Source organism: Lepisma saccharinum, chromosome 2 (assembly GCF_977018435.1).
Source record: "Lepisma saccharinum chromosome 2, izLepSacc3.1, whole genome shotgun sequence".
NCBI lineage: Eukaryota > Metazoa > Arthropoda > Insecta > Zygentoma > Lepismatidae > Lepisma > Lepisma saccharinum.
The window spans coordinates 135,892,641-135,911,207 of NC_139230.1; the positions used below are offsets into that span (position 1 = coordinate 135,892,641).

General features: G+C 37.9%; 1 protein-coding gene across 1 annotated transcript in view; it reads right to left on the minus strand.

The window, feature by feature from the left end:
- The window catches only part of LOC145983661 (proton myo-inositol cotransporter-like), a 187,469-nt gene that overhangs the window by 54,439 nt on the left and 114,463 nt on the right, over window positions 1-18,567 (minus strand). Inside the window, exon 7 of the mRNA XM_083116720.1 lies at window positions 147-246. Within this exon, the coding sequence (XP_082972846.1) occupies window positions 147-246 (100 nt within the window). The remainder of the gene's footprint in view (window positions 1-146; window positions 247-18,567) is intronic.

The following is an 18,567-nucleotide window of genomic DNA, read 5'->3' on the forward strand; positions in this document are numbered from 1 at the left end:
TCAAAATCTGAGGTGGTGGGGTGGACAATGCATACCTTGGCTGGATGATCTGGCTTGGAATGACCCATTTATGAGCACATGACATGAGACTGTATTTACAATTTCCTACTGTATTTACATTTTCCTAAAGTAAAGAACTTGCTTACCCTGAAGTGAGACATTCATGTGAACCACCATCCAGAGAAGGTGCATCCAATTCAGTTAAATGAAAGCTGATTCCCAAAATCAATAATGCAACTATCACACCTGCAAAATAAAAGAAATGATATTATAATTTTACAAAAAATGATATTGAAGCACAATTTATAAAAAAACATTAATTAGAAAATATAAATAAAAAAAGACTACAAAACAAATTTACAAACTTTACATAACATTCTACATGTAGCATGTTTCTGCATCAGATTTTTGGACATTCTACATTACAAATGGATCATCTTGGCAACCAAGCACTTTGAAGTGATTGACATCAACTCGTAACATCACTGCCACAAGTTCATGTCTCAATAAGACATAGGCATGTTTGTCCCTTCATCTAAGCATCAGTCATCTTTATCCCTATGATTAAACTAATAGAAGAAACATGAGAATGCCTAAATACAGAAGATGTCCCATAAGTAATGTTTGACTAGTAAGTGTTTGTCATGGATACATTTGTATTGTTCACATAAATCGCAGCTATGTACATTTGCAATCATTGTAAATCACATCACACATTGAAGTATGTTTAATGTTTTAGAGAGGGTAAACACGCCACCATCAAAGATGAGTCTTGTGTGCCAAGCACTGGAGGTCAATCTGACAATGAGCACCCACAAATTGCCAGACAAGTTTGGAGCTTCCAAGTTCATTGACAGTTACTTGACAGCAGTCAAGTGTGGCAATGTCTACAGGAGCTGTTGAGTAGTAACCCATGAATTAACCTCTGCTCAAGCCCAGAGGAAGAATAAAGCTTGCAACCAGCTACTGGAAAATCTGATATGCCAGTGCTTCATCAAGCAAATTATCAAGTGTGATGAGAAATTGATATTTTGCCATGACCTTTAAATGTGGACCCAGTGGATGGACACTAGACAACTTCTGGAAGACGTGCCTGGTCGTGGAACCAGATGGCCAGGGCATTATTGACATGCTTTACTCTCAGGAGCTGAAGTGAATATATGAAGCTTTGGTCAAAAAGTACCTGGTGTTGATCAACACATGGTGAATGTAGCTACTGGAGAACATACACCTATTCACATAACTCATTCAACACAAGTCACAACTCTGGGAGTTGAAAGGGAACAAACTCTTACTCAGCACACTTCATAGATCTTGCACTCTCTGACTAGCATTCGTCCCACTAAATAAATAAAGAAAGAAGGAAAAAAACAACACTTTCTTCAGAGCCTTAATGGGTCTCCTCAATGATGTACTGGTAACACTGTCACATTGTAATCAAGGGGTTCCAGGTTCAATCCCCAGAGGAGGCACATAGTGGTTTGAATCTTACTTTAAACTGTACGTCCAGTCTCAATTAGCCTATCTGAGCTCAAAGCGGGCTAAAAAGAACTTCTTCAAAAACCTTAATGATATTGAGGGAGGGAGGAGTTTGGGATTTCCTTGCTTTGATGCTGAAGGATTGGTATCAGAGCCCTGAAGATTAAATAACACTGAGCCACATTTCCTCCTCCTTTCACCTAATGTGTCAGCAAGTAAGAACCATGCACATGGGTTTTGCTGCTCCAAGCATCAAAAGCCCATGGATATCTGAAGGCCCTGCAAACTAACAAAGATCCGCCTACATTACGGAGTGAACTTTCATTTCAGCTATGCTGTGACTCCAATTTCATGAGTAATGCAATCACTGATGCAAACTTTTTGATTCTAAAAACATGCACTGCTCAAAGGAGCATTTGAGTCAAGAAAGCATGTACTTGATTAATCAAAGGAAATTCAGAAAATCAATATCTAAAGTTAGTTTTCTTCAGTGTTAGAAAACTTTATGAACCAAGTGATACCAAATGGGCTGTGTTGAAGGGTGACTTTCCTATAAGCAGCCTAATGTCAACCTCCCTTCCACATAGTACACCCTGGACTGCATTATTGCAGACTACTGAGGCTCTGGCATCTGGACTCATGGCCAATATACTCCTCCGTGTGACTTGTTTCTTGTCTATGTGTGCTTGTGATTGTCCCTTCATTTATTTCATCTCATCATGCTCAAGTCATGATCAGCTGAAAGTGTGAGACTCAACAAGTGAGATCGTATTGTGCTCAATACATTTTATGAAACGAAGTTAACACGCTCCTCATACAACCAACTTCCTACTCCTGTGGTTCTTTAGGCGATTTCAATTCTTACCATAATTTGAGGGGCTCTATGTTTACAGAAACCAGGTTTGCATTTTGGAACAATTCTGTGATGAGTCAGATTTAGCTCTCCTCAATGATGAACTCGATGTTCACCTTGCATCAACATTACCACCAACTGATGCCCTGAATTATTTCATGTTGTATGTCCAAGAGGCTGCCCACACTTTGATTGCACATCCCAGTGGACCTGCAAGCTGACCACTAGCCCCCTAGTGGTCTGCAGTACTCAGTGCAGCAATTAAGGACTCCAATCGCACATAACATCAGCTTTCTAATTTTCTAATTCTACATATAGCCTAATTTAATTCTTGCTCTATTTCTTCCAATTTATGGACAGCAGATTCAGGAACGGATGCATATTTTTGTTTTCCCATGGGACTAAGCACAACTTATTTATGGTTGTATAGACAGATGAAGGCAAAAATTATGTTTTTTGCCTAGTGGAAACCACAAAAGTTCCGGCGCTCGTCTCCTGAGACCCCTCCTTGCATATGTGCCTCATTATATGTTATTTGGGAAAGGGCGTGCGGTATCCCAAAAAGTCGGGATTGCGATCAGGAAAAAATCTCGTCCCGATCCCGGGTTTGGGAAATGATTTCCTAACATTTCAAGATCACGAGCAGTAGGAATTATCATTTTTTTAAAGTGGCTAATTCTCAGTGTTTTCTGCACAATAAGTATTTGAAACTTCTTAAAATTACTAGTTTTTGTTCTAGAAGTTGTTAAACAATCACTCGACGGAGAAACAGCGTGTAAAATTTCAGTTTTATGAAGTGTCGGGAAAAATAAAATATTTTTCGTCCCGAAAAATTTTGGATTTACTAGGAAAATGGTGAATTTTTTCCATCCCGAAAGTCGTGACCAAAAAATTGTTCCGTTCCTACCAAAAATTTCCCGTCCCACACTTACCTAATGCTAATGATTAGTGCGAAATCAATTTCTATTGCGCTACAATGTAAAACTTAGGGCAACCAAATGATGGACGAAATTCTTTTAGGTCACAACGAGCCTCGGGCTGCTACCGCAAAAGATTAGCAACATTAGATTAGAACATTCCCAATGAATTTAGATAAATATAAACGTAAAAACGATGGAGTGTTCTTTGATTTGTTCATCCCTCGGAGAAATTTTAAAATATAATATTTTCACATCAAGATTTATATCGAAATACGTATAATCGATGTGTGTTTTGAAAGTCGATTGTGACTGTGATGGCACGTGACTGGAGTACTTGGGGGGATTCTAGAGGTTTGCTTCATTTTTGACGAGTTTATATTTTCTTTACAGAAAACAACGTTGAGAAAGGTAAGTGACACACTGATTTAGTTCCATAACAGTACAGATAATGAAAAGTAGTGTTATAAATTACTTGCAGAGTTATTCATATTTACATAGTTATGAAAGTTATGCATTCCGAGGCAGTTTTTGGTAATGGTTAGATTTTTAAGAATGTACTCAAAATAGCATTATACGTATGTATCTACATTTTCTCCCGGATTTCATTATTAGACATGTTTAGAAACCTAGTCTCTTAATTGTAATTGAAATTATTTCCTTGTTATGCATAATGAGAAACATTGGCGATTTTTTCGAGAGATAATATGAATCACACAGCCTAAGGTCAAACTCAACAAAGAGTGTTGAAAGAGTATTTTTCGTCTCTTTCAATGGTTGCCAGTAAGGCTCAAGTTCCTTTTGTTTTATTGTGATTTTGTCATGTTACGATTGCAATTTTTACATGGTTTCATTTCGATTTACTTCTGCTAACACATATTGTCACGAGCCGGAAATAAAATGCTGTGTAATCAAAAACGCCAGCAGTCCCCGGGTGACGAGAGGTTGCCGGAGGAGTCTTGGTCGAGGGAGCGAAGCGCGAGGTGTGTTGCGAGTGACAGTGTTAAGTCGGTCCATTTAAAAGCTTTGGGCAAACCCACTGAGGACACCTTCAATGGACCGATAGAGCGCCACGTCGTGACTCAACCGAGGAACCGCGAAGGAAATCAGGTACAGTGGTGACACTTTGGGTTTTATCATTGTCAGTGTTTAGATATCTTGCTGGCTCGTGCGTGATCTGCCCCCCCTCACTTGTGCGATTCTATTAAATATTGGTAAAGAGCAATGAGAGTAATGTATTCCATTCTTCATACACACATCCTCTTGCAGCCAAGCAGTTTAAGCCGGCGAACGGCCTAAACGTAACATGGTGGTTAGTGTGCCGGTTTTGTCGTAGTATAGGCAAAATAGCTACCGGGCCCCCCCTTCAATAAGTAAATTAAAATAATCACGTCAATTGAAACAATCACTATGTTTTCTGAAGTCACAAAATTTCCCAACGAGGAGCTCATTAAAGCCGCGGAAGAAGTTCTCAGGGATTCGCATGCGAGAAACAATTTCACCGCCCTCGATACATTTAGTGCAAACAATCCGTTCTTGCAAGTTAGAGCTATGCCTAACACAGTGCTAAGAGACCCTGCTTTGACGTCACATATATCAGAATCACAAATTGTTCACAACCAGCTCTCTAAAAATCAACAAGGCATTTTTGATGCATTACAGGGTAACGTATGTGTCTTACAAAATTTAGTCTCCATGACTCTTGCTCTCCGTAAAGATCACGACGATCTTAGAAATCAGGTACGTAGGGAATTGAACTCTAGGCAGCAGTCAGCACATTCCAGCTTGCAAGCAAAGGGCGTTCAATTCATCAGATATGCCGCTCAGCACTCTCAATTACTTAAAGAAGTCGAGAAATTTTTCTCTCCTCAGCACGAAGCTCAGTGCTCACAGACGACCGAACAGAGTTCGAGCGATACGGCTCCCGCTGAAACCGAGAGCAAAGTACAACACAGGTTGTTGTCGCACACGAGCAAGATTAACATCATAACAGCTGATATCACAAAAGCAGATGCAAATGTTTTGGTTTCAGCTTGCAACCTTGATTTTCTACCTATCGGCGGAGTAGCTTTAGCTTTTTCTAGAGCATGCGGACAGCAACTGGACGATGAACTTCAAATCTTCAACAAAACACAGCCTGGTGACGTCAGAGTTACCCCAGCATAAAATCTATCTGCTAATTATATTTTTCATTCCGTCACTCCAAACAACAAGGACCCTGAAATTTTGCGAAAATGCTATGTTAATTGCCTAAATTTACTCTTAGCTTTAGGCCAAAGATCCATTACTTTCCCACACCTAGCCACAGGTGCTTTCGGATTCGACTCAGCAGCCGCAGCCAATATATCCCTTTCATGTGCGAAGCAATTTTTAGAAGAACATCCTGATGAAATAGACTGTATTACGTTTTGCACTCATGCAAATTCTGACAAAGAGATATTTGAAGGCGAATTCAAACAGCTGTTTTCGTTTTCCGAATGTACAGATGAAATGAAAGGACGACATGCGAGAAAGAAGAAACCTAAACAGAAGCAAAATCGTAATCTTGTTACTTCACTTGCCAGTGCACAGGAAGGTAACGCTGGAATTTCAGAAAAATTTCAGAAAATCACACTTCCTCTAACAAAAATCAACAACCTTTTCTTCGTTGACATAACTGTAGGAAACAAGCAAATACCAATGCTTTTAGATTCAGGTAGTACCACAACTGTCATGAACAGGCAAGACTTACCTCGAAATATCAAGGTAAAACAGAAATTTCATGTCTTAAGTGCTTTTAACAATTCAAAATTTTCACTAACAAACGAAACCGACTTACACTTCAAATTGGCCGATCAACCTTTTCTGCACACGGCACTTCTGTATGAAGGGTCAGGGAACCTCAACATTTTGGGAAATGATTTTCTAACAGCACATAGAGCCGTCATAGACACAAGTAGACGAACCTTGCAAATTACTCGTTTTGGCTTCTGGAAATGCAAAGAGAAAAGAATGCTCAGGAACAAGTACACAAATTATCCAAAATCGCCACGGAACATTTAGAACAGTGTATCCAACCCACCTACACAACACAGGAGGAAGTAAAACTAAACCCTAGAGAACAAGCAGTGGTAAAAGTACAGCTTCTAAATTGCACAACCAACGATAGTAGCCATATATTAAACCCCATTCCCAGATTTTCATCCCCTAAAGGAACTTGCATCCCCACCTCCCTCATGCATGAACACGAACCACACGTCCTCATTACAAATTTTTCCAATGATCCAGTTACCATTCCAACATTTACGACCATAGGGAAAGCTGATGCTGTCTTGGAAATAATTGGCCAGCAGGAAACGGGAGACACAAACGGTCCTACCGAGGCAAGGACGGAACCTATCTGGAACCCACTAAAGGAAAATAACAGCGACGATAGGAAGCCACATCGACATTTTTTGAAGGAAAATGAAGAACTCCAAAAGCGCATTTCTGAATCTCGGAACAACTTCGACAAAACGAAGATCGACATCAACCCCAACGTCTGTGAAGAAGACCGAGATAAACTACTAGAACTGACACATGAGTTCGCTGATGTCTTTAGTTGGAAAGAGGACGATATAGGAAGTTGCACCCTGTATGAACTGGATATCGATACAGGAGATTCGCCTCCAGTGTACACTCGACCCCACAGGATACCACCCCATACACTTCCAATCATGCAACAAGAAATCAAGAAACTGCTACAACATGGTGTCGTTTCTCCTATTTTAGCGCCACGCTGGAATTCTCCTATTTTGCTTGTGAAGAAACCAAATAAAACGTACGGCGTCTGCTTCGACGCTCGTCGAATCAACGCCGTCGCCAAGAAGATAAGTTTTCCAGCACCTCATCTCATAGACATCGTAGAGAGGGCGGCAGGTTTCAAATATTATTCATCTATGGACATCCTCTCGGCTTATTTTCAGATACGCCTCACACCAAGTAGCCGTGAAAAAGTGAGTTTTCAAGTGCCGCAGATGGGGACTTACGCTTTTAATTATGCCGCACAAGGATTTGTCACATCGGGAACAGTGTTAGCGATAGCGCTGAATTTAGCCCTCAACGTCGTTGACAACCGCCATATGTTCTTCTATGCAGATGATCTCCTGGCAGTCTCTGACGACATACCCACTTCCTTGAAGATATTGCGTCACACTTTTGAAAGACTTAGGCTCGCTGGATTAAAATTGGCTCCTAAAAAGGCAAAATTCCTGTACGATGATATTGTCTATCTTGGACACCATTTATCCGAAAAAGGATGCGCTATTTCACCTAAGATGCTAGAAACTGTTAAGTCGTATCCGACACCTACAAGCAAGAAGACTTTATGCCAATTTTTGTGCGTGGCAAATTTTTCCCGTCGTTACTCTCCACATTTTTCCAAACATGCATCAGTTCTTACACAACTGCTGAAGAAGGAGAGAAAATTTCGATGGACAGAAGCACAAAACGAGGCATTCAATGCTTTAAAGCATTCACTAATCACAAGCCCAGTATTAGCCAGATACAATCCCTCTCTTCCTATTCACATATACACGGACAGTAGCAAAATAGCTCTAGGGGCTGTCATTGCTCACGAAGACCCCAAGGAAATGTTAAGCCGATTGCATATGCAAGCAGGATACTAAATGATAAGGAAAGCGAACAAGATATAAACATGTTAGAACTCTCAGGCATAATTTTTGCTTTAAAAGCATTCCGACACTACATCCTTTTCAAAAGATTTATATTACACATTACACATTCCAAATGTATTCAAAATTTACGACAATCAACTACCCTCAAAGGCCGCCTTTGGCGTTTTTCACAATTTCTGTCCGACTACGATTTCGTCATTCAACATCTAAAGGGAACAGACAACAGTGCCTCGGACGCCATTAGCCGTAACACGAGGATCCAAGATGAAGCTTTTTCTCCTCTCCTGGAAGATGAAATTGTATCTGTTTTGAGAACACGTGAATTTGACCTTGCCAAAGAACAACAAGCAGACCCTTTTTCTCAAAAATATTTACCTACATTTAATTGGAAGTAAAGAAGCCGACCCTAAATATGACAGAACCAGCCAGCAATTCCGTCTCCTAGATGATATTATTCACAGGAGGACCCAAAGTTCAGACAAACAAGAAAGGCTACTGACTTGCATCCCACATGCATTACAAGATATATGGTTCGAACAAGTGCACTCTTCTCCACACGCTCTCAACCATTTTGGATACTATAAAACATATGCCTATGCGAAGGATCGTTATTATTTTCCTTCTCAGAAATCCTTCATCTACAAGAAATGCAAAGAATGTGAACAGTGTGCACGACTTAAGCAGTCCCGCCAACCAAAGCACTTTGAACTACACACAAGGACTTCTCTGACACCTTTCCAAATTATCGCCTTGGACCAATGTGGTCCATATGTCACATCAGGACCAGAGGGACATCGCTACGTGATCATGTGCACTGACGCAGCCACGTGTTACGTAGTAGCCGCACCGACACATTCTCTCACTGCTGAAGTTCTGGCGGATTTTTTGTACACGAAAATCATATTACCATTTGGCTTTCCAGAGAAAATCATAGTGGACCAACTTCCAGGTCAAACTTCAGATTTATTCAAAGAATTGGCCAACAAATTCCAAATTGAACTAAGCTTTGTCAGCCCAGGATTTCATCAGCGCCTTGGGTTAGTTGAAAAAACGCAACAAACGCTGGAAGGAATGATCAAATTTTATGTCAATGCCAAACACAATAATTGGTCCAATTTCTTACCAACAGTGGTCTCAGCTATCAACAACACACCGCATTCATCTGCACGGTACTCACCTACCTATTTACTGATGGGTTATCATCCCCGCACCTTACCGGATGCGATTTTTCAAACTCCGCCGCAGCATGTGAGCAATTATGAACGGCTGGAACACATGAAGCTTTCACGTCGATTTGCACAAGATAATCTCCTCAAAAGCCACAGAACTGACAAGGCACGGCTTGATCCTCACTATTCTCAAGCAGCATTTAAATGTGGCAATCAAATACTTTTGTGGAACGATCGACGCTTATCAAAGACGTCCAAAGCATTTTCAGGCAAGTACGAAGTCCCCTTCACAGTAATCGAGCGACTTGACAAAAACCATTACAGAATTGAAGGGATCAAGCAAGGAAAATGGTTTGAACAAAAGGCAGCATCGGTCAGGATGAAACTTTACAAACCACAAACGGTAACTCTCGATCGACCACGTACAGAGGAAGATAATGTTACATTCAGGAGTGCAAGCGGATATCCCTCGTTCTCTAGAGGAACTTTATCTGGAAGAATTCACAACTAGTGAACTTTATATATCAGAAGTTGACAACACTGCAAGAAACATTGAAACACTGGCAGTATAAAACAGCTACTTCCTAACGAAGATGATGATGATCATCATCATCATTCATCGTTCCTCGCCGCGACGAAAATTCGAACAGAAATAGTAACAACTCCTCAACTATATATTTTACCACGCTGAATAACGCGTATAAACTATGCTTCTTCTTATAAATTCTGCTATTTTTTCTCTGCACCAATAAGTCGCAGAACAAGAAGAAAATTAAATATATCTCGTACACGTGACAGCACTCGCCGATCTACTTATACATTAATTCCCACAAGTCTACAATTAAAATAAAGTCTCTAAATGCATTCTTCTAAGCTTTCGATCGGTAACAGTTCAGATTGTTTTATGATTTCTCCTAGAACAAAAACTAATTATCGTAGAATTTTGGAAATCATTGTCACACGAAATTTGAACCTTCCTTAAAACTAATGAGCACTGTTTGGACTCGAAAGAAGTTATGTTAAATAATAATATATATATATATAATAAAAAATTAATACCTTACGCATTTCTCATGGACAAGATATTCTCCATCGACAAGCGACAGTAAATATCGTAGAAGCATGGGAATGAATGAAGAAGTAAATCGGAACCTTAATATAATACATTTAGGGACTTTATGTTAATGCTAAGGGCACCAAACCTAACTTAACCATGAAAGCATGTATTGAACAAAACCTTAAGTAATCGCTAAAACTCCGCAGTATGTGTTAACAGACGTACATCGAAATTGAACCATGTAAAAATTGCATTCGTAGCATGATGAAATCGCAATAAAACAAAAGGAACTTGGGCCTTTCGATCTACTTATACATTAATTCCCACACAGTAGGTTGTCATGCTCACATGCTTGCTTAATGTAATTTTTAGTAAATTTTTTCAACATAAATAAACCCAAACAGTACTCATTACGTTAAGAAAGATTCAAATTTCATGTGATAATGATTGCCAAAATTCTACGATAATTAGTCTTCCTGTTAGGAGAATTTGAAATAATCATAAAACAATCTGAACTGTTACCCATCAAACACAATATTTTTCATTTCCACTCTTCTTTTTTGAGTAAAATACACTGAATCGTTAGGTATGAAATTCATGAATAATTCGGAGAAGAATGAGTTTGTAATCACACTTAAGAAATTCAAGTACCATACACATTTCTTAAATGATGTGTCAAACTCGTTATTTGTTATGTTATTCTCATAAACATGTTTGATAGCCCTATTTAATAAATATCAGACTATTATACACAGTGTGGTATACAATAGCCAGTGCAGAGCCATGTTCTGTTTCAAGTGTGATAAGCAGTATACTATAGTAAAATGTAAATTCAAAGCAGTATACTAAATGAAGAAACCATGCACAAAACTAGGTAGTCCTGAAGGTGCCCTGACATGTAAATGACCCATGTAATGCCTTTATATTTTATTTGTGTGCAGTGTACAAGTGTGAAAGTCCATGTAAAGGCTACACAATCAATTTTGACTTTTTTGATTGATTTTGTTCCTAAGTTGTTTTGCATGGCAAGCGGGCTATTTTTTTTTTTAATATTTTAGTGGAGACAGTACTTTTTATATCAGAGGAATTAGTTTGTATAATTAAATTCAGAATGCATGGTAAAGAACAGTCCAGCATTTATCACATAGAAAATTAATAATTTCATGTAGATAGTTTTCACTGTGAAAATTCATTTTGTATACATTTAAAGTTACCAAGTGAGAATTCGTGATGTATATTTCTCAACAACAAATAATTCAATCTTTGTTATGAGCTGGCTATGTGACACTGTTGAAGCTTTTCTAGATGAAACCTTGATATCAAGAAATAGGAATGGATCGAATGTTGATCAAGTTATTTTACCCCCTGTTTAAATAATTTTTGATTGGTTATTATTTAAAGGAATGTTCCATGTTGTGGAGTTTGGCAGTGGTTGTGGTGGTGGTTTGGGACTGGTGAGAGAAGAATGGCTTACTCCAAGAAAAAAATAAACATTTTGGCCTCCTCATAAGTTATCTTCACAGTTCAATAGATGCCTATTGAATAAGGAAAACAGTGGCCCAAATGAACAGTGGCAACTTTGTCCAGTGAAGAAAATATTTTACAGTTCAGATTAGTAATATTTAAAATACTATATAGTGGCCACAAGGAAAAAAAAACATTCGCCGAAAAGTGTCCACACCGCTTTCCCTTCTTCCGTTTAGCTCAGGCCATAAGAAAGCATGCTTTACTCTGCCACTCCATGCAGGAGTACGGTGCATGGGAGTCGCGGGTCTGCACATGTTTCTTTGCTTGTGGTTCCACTATACTATTATTTGTGTTAGTGATATATACAATATTTACAGCCACTATATTATGTCTTTATAAAATATGTTTTCTTCCATTATGTTCATTCAAACATTTTTATAGCATGTGTGTATAGCCCAAGTTAATTTTGATGATAAAACATTTTTTTTATTTATACATGAATCTTTTTAACTAATATGTCATGTAAAATATGTATTCTTAGTGATGGCCGTACATTATAATTATAGAACAAAGAAACAGGTTAAAAAAACTTCAAAATTTGGAAATTAATTTTTAAAGCAAGAGGTTATTAAGATAAAACATCAGTGTTATAGGTCATAATTACTAGACTGCAACTAAAATTATCAAAATTGTAGCATTCATTCTTTACTAGAACAATCATGAAAGTGGAGAATTACTTTCATAAAATTTACAAAATCAAGAAGTTTGTGAAGTTATTTTCACCTGCCATTATATCTTTTTTGTCAATGTCTATATTTTTCATAAAATGAATCATCTTTTAGGTGACATTTTGAAGGCTAGGGAGAAACTGAAGGAAGATGAAAGTGAATCAGAATTATTGTGCATGACAGAAGAAGGAGATCTTAAAAAAAGGAAAAGGAAAAGAAACAGATTACTGTATAGCAGTGAAAGTAGTGACGAAGAGGAGACAAATTATCAGTCCAGAAAAGTAACAAAAAAGAGTATTTCACCTGAGAGACCACTGGTATTGCCCTTACCACTAGATATTTCAAGTGCACATGCATCTCAATCTGTTAATCATCCAGTTGGAGAACAGAATAATGAGTGTGAATGTAAATTTGATCGACGAAAATGAAAAAGCAGGACATACAAGTAAGTTGTGTTTTTTCTTGAAATTTAAAAAATATTCATATTAATGTCACTAAAGTATTAGGAATTTAAATTTCATATTTTATTAATGACTCAGTGTATAACATCGCCAACTAATTCCTTGTGTTTTCATTTTTGTACTGTTCTCATGGACATAAAACTGGAAACAGGTGTTGCATGTAATGCGAATTTATGTGCAGTTTTAAAAGTAATTTTGAACATTTGCTGATGACGGAAGATACACTGACATGTTTGTAACTGTACAACAACACACTGTAGCTAGTTTCCTATTTCAATTTGTAATATGTATGTACTGATTGCAAGTAATTGATGTTTTTGCTTTTACTGGCATCTTCATTCTAGTTAAAGGCAAAGCAACCTTGGCTCTACAATCTACATCTGGGTCAGACAAGAGCATTGCAAATTGCCATTTTCATGGGAGTAGTTTATCTGTTATTTCACGTCATCTAGCAAAAATTGAGAATAGACTGTTAGAAATACATGAAAATCAGAATCTTATTTTGGAAAATTTGAATCCAACATTGATATCCTCAAATCAGCCCTTGCCTGAAAATCTAAAGCTTCCTTGTCAAACAGAGGATGGCATTCAGAGGGTGGAAGAGTGGTTACTTTCTTCTCCTGAGCACATGAAGCAGATGGTAAGTTGACATATTCCTGTAATATTTCTGCAAGTGAAATTATTAATGACAAACTTTTTTTTTGTTTTGAGTAGTTAACATTTTCACCATAATTAACTATAGCTTATACTGTTTGCTCAGAGTGGTGTGTTGTAATTTAAGAGATATGAATTACATCCTAAACTCCATGTGCTTCCTTTTACATCAATATAAGTTTCACTGAAAAAATCTTGCAAATTGACAAAGTGTTTCAGTTTTCTTACTATAGCTCTTTTCAGTTGTTACGGCGTGCGCTCTAGAAGCTGGCAGGGTAAGTGGAGAGCGGGGAAACGACCTATCCAGGGCAACGAGACAGGCTGGTTAGAGAGAGAGAGACTGCTGCGTTGCCATGTCAGAGTAGCGGGAAAGGCAAGTTGAAATCGAAAGAACCATGAAATACAGACGTCCCATTCTTCGCGTATGGCCTGAGAATGCATATTATCCCCATCTTGTAGAATACCGATAAGTGTACGATATCAAGTGTATACATTGTAGGAATTCTTTCCAACTGTACCGAATGGTAGCTATAGCATTGTCCATTACAATCACTGCGTCTTTGATGTTCCTTTCGTCAAGCGGATCTAAAAACTGCAAAAACCACTGAAAACTAATTTACATTACTGTAGAAAACCAGTGTGACTGGAACCTACGTGACAAACAATAATGCGTCCACCTTTACCCATGGCCACTTTTAAACCCCATGTACCCTCTTTATTTTGCCAATTTTTCGTTGGACCGTAATTCTGATGTATGTACGTTTCATCTAAATGAAATTCCTATATAAGGCAAAGGTTCCTTATTTTTTAGAAGATCCATTTTTGGCAAAATCGTTACTCTGGCTGTAACTATATCGGCTCTCTCCATCAGAAATCGTCTACCGTCATTGCTCTTTTTGTACTTGAACCCCATATACTTCAGTATCCTCCACAACGACGAAACTCCCCACTGAAAGCTTATTTGTGTATGCAAATCAGCGAAAACTTGTTCAGTGTTGGATATTCGCCCTTTACATAATACCCGAGGATAATTCTTCTTATTATATCTTTATCGCAACCGTCGATTGCCTTTGTGATACTGTTCCTTTTGATTCGTTTGCGCGGTAATTCAAATGACGTGGAACCCGACGCCTCAAGACTGGCTTTGCCTTCCCTAACAATACGCTGCACAGTTCGCGTACTCACTCCAAAAGCTTCCAACACTCTCTGTTGCACTTTGTGCACACTTACCAAGGGACCACTGTTTTCTGCTTCCTTTTGATAATATCCATGAACCCTACTGATTATTTTCCTGCCTTGGCTACAAACTACCCTCTTTCCTGTTCGCCATCGTACGATAATTACTGCCAGGGGAGCCGATTTGTCAAAATTATTGGGGGGGGGGAGCTCTGATCACTGAAATAAATTAATCAATGACTCACTCTCTCCCTTTTTTAAGTTTTGGCCTCAGTGTTCGGAATCTCATAAAAGCCCATGAATTCCTCAAAAATATCAAAATTTTTATTCACAGTTTGAATGCAGAATATTGATTGTCAACGGATGGATATGTCACAAGTTTCGTCAACCATAATAGCAAAATATTCTCGACTTTTAATATCTGCTACCACGGAGCGCAAAACAGATCTTCCTAATATATCAATGATCTCGTTCTGAATGTCATGTGAGAACGTCCCATCCACTACCCTAGTTCATGCACATCGTCTTTTGAAACTCTTTTTTTTAGCAAAAGTTTTAACAATACTCATAATTATATACTTAGTATATAGTAATAAGTCATGTGTTTTGTTTTCTCTGGTCACAGCCCGCCCTAAGTTGATGGTTTAGCGGTCTCAGCCCCCCAAAGGTGATGGTCTAGTCTAGAACATTCCAAATGTGTATTTAAAGTTAAGTTCATGTGGCACAATTCAGAGTAAACTTGACAAGAGAAGCAAAATAATACATTAGAACTCTTAAGCAAAATTATTTGGGGGGCTCTGCCGCCCCCCCATCGTTAACATTGGGGGGCTCGAGCCCCCCCCCCCAAGCCCCATGGAGTCGGCGCCTATGCTTACTGCGTTAATAAGCACAAAGCTCCCTATGGAACAACGAGAGTACAAATAAACTTCACATCATATGCCACATACACGTTTATCGAAGAAACAATGCAGTTAGGTAATACACGACGCGACAACAATTACTCCCACGTATGTTATTCCTACATCCTGCTCATAACAAACAGGAATCAACACTGGTGCAAAACACCATCAGCAACGCGGTGAATTGGCAACACAGCAACGTGCAGAACGAAGTTAGCGCTGCAGCTTCCTCCCGCAACTGCGTAACTCTCGGCTCCACCGCTAGGTGGTCTGTTCTCTGGTTGGTCAGCGGCACGTTCCCCGCTCCCCACTTCCCCTGCCAGCTTCTAGAGTGGACGACGTAAGAACTGAAAAGAGCTATAGTTATAATTCAATAATCTGAGCAACAGATATATCTGAATTTTTGGAAGAGGGGGGTGTAAAATGTATACCATTAAATCCTCCACAGTGCAGTGCTTCTTGATTGAATTCATATTTTGTTGTAGGAATCGTACATGAGTTTCATTGGAGGCAAGAACGTACAGCAAATTGTGCGAAGAATTCTGGAAAAAAATATTTTCTAACACATTGGCAGCACGTCATAACTGGACTGGAAAACACAATAAAACACCTCTCCGAAATTTGAAATTAATGGAACTTGTACCAAGTAAGTTAGAAGGCTGTTATTTTTTTTCTTTTTTCAATTCATAACTAAATTAGACAGTAGGGCCATTACGTTTTGATGTAAAATCCGAATAATGTACAGATGGAAAGTTTTATAGCATTTATTATTAACAGTGTGCATTCTTTTACATAAATCTTTAAAAATCCTCTAATAAGGATATTTTAAAAATGTATTAAGATTTTTTTTATTTAAAAAAAAAAGTATTTGTTGTTTTATTTGTATTTATTTATTTTTATTTTTGGTAGATTTTTTTTACTTCAGCTGTCTTATTAGCTTAATAGAAAGAACTAATATTATTTCATGTAACACTGAAATATTCAGCTTTTACTAAAACAGTGTTCATAAGTGCAAACTCATTTCCACAATTCAGCAAGCCTGGCTCTGTGAGCCTTTACTTTTTATTCAGAAGGTAGTGAGTTAGATCTCAGATGAGGCCAGGCTCATCCATGGATCTAACAGTTTGAATTGTTTTTAGTTTCAGTTCAAAGGAATTCATGTACATCAAATGCATCAGATTATGAAATACACTCAGTGATAGAGATGGTGGCCGAGAACAACGTAGAAAGGAAAAGGCAACTGCAGGAACATCAAGAAATAAGTAAACAAGTAAAGACTTGTGATAGTTTTTCAGCAAGACATGAGAGACGAGTCATTTCTAAAGCTGCAGAAATTATAATGAGTGAATTTCATGAAGTCCCTTCTGTTTCAGGATCTACAGACATAATGCAAAGTGGTTCTGTTGTTCAGACTACAAGTTCAGTTTCCAATACTTGTGATGAAAGTGTGTGTGATTTTTCAAGTAGTTCATGTAGTGGTAGCAGTAGTGAGGGTAATGTAATGGATTTGGAAACTGACTCACCTCCTATTTCAGAGCATTTAATTTCTTGGGCAAAGAAATACAATATTTCTAATAGTGCAACCACAGATCTTCTCCATATTTTGCAACCTTACATGCCAGACCTTCCTCTAGATTTAAGGACTCTTCTTAAAACCCCTAGAACAATAGATTTGAGAACATGCTCAGGAGGTTCATTTGCTTACTTTGGTGTCAAAGAAAACATACTAAAAAAGGCATCATCAGGGTCAATATCTACACCACATTATCGGATTTTTGAAAAGCAGAAAAAAAATGAAAATTTTAAACAATTTTTAACCATGAAAATTAATGTTGATGGACTTCCATTGCATAAAAGTTCCACAAAATGTTTTTGGCCTTTGCTGGGAATTTTAGATCAGGCTATTAACAATTCTCCATTTATCATTGCAATTTATTATGGGGTATCAAAACCAAGCTCTTCAAATTATTTTTTCTTTGAAATTGTTAATGAGTGTTCTGAATTGGAAAGAACAGGTATTTTGATTGAGAATAAACTTTACGGATTTTTCATAAGTTGCATTGTAGCAGATGCTCCAGCAAGGGCATTTTTGAAGTGCATTGTATCTCATAACTCATTATTTGGCTGTGAGAAATGCATTCAGGAAGGAACATACTTGGGGAGAACCACATGGCACTATGAGCATGATTTAGTTCTAAGGACAGATGCAAATTTTAAGAACATGCAATATGAGGATCACCAGCAGTTTCGGAGCATTTTATCTGATTTGCATGTAAGCTTAGTTTCACAAGTTCCACTTGACTGGATGCATTTAGTTTGTCTTGGTTTTGTTAAAAAACTTATTAGTGTATGGGTAGAGAAGGGACCAAAAAAATGTAAATTGAATTCTTTGCATACACAGAAGATTTCTGAATGACTTATTGTCCTTGCTCAGTATACTCCAAAGGAATTCTCCAGAAAACCACAATCATTGAAGCTGTTCAAATTTTTGAAAGCTACTCAATTTAGAGCATTTCTGTTATATTTTGGGACTACAGTTTTGAAAGATGTGTTGCCAGATCATTTATTTAATCATTTTCTTGTTCTGCATGTTTCTCCGTACATTTTGGCCAGCACTGACCTTAGTCAAGTGGAAAGATGGCAACATTTTGCACATGAACTTCTTCATTGTTTCGTTAAATATATTCCAGAGTATTATTCTCCTGAACTTTTGATATACAATTTTCATAATTTATTACATGTAGTTGAAGATATTTCTAATTTTGGTCCTTTAGATGAATATTCTGCATTTCCATTTGAAAATTTTATGAAAACAATTAGGAAGATGGTTTGTGGTCCACAAAATTCTTTGGAGCAGGTAGCTAAAAGACTAGGAGAAAAATCTGGCCAACACAGCAATAGCCATAGTATTAAACATTCCCCTGTTTATAGGAATGACTGCATCAAATCTATACTTTTGAATGAAAATGAGAATTGTATTGTGGGAATAACCTTACCTGATAATTGCTTCTTAATGAAAGATGGTGATGTTGTTCTTGTAAACTCCATTGAA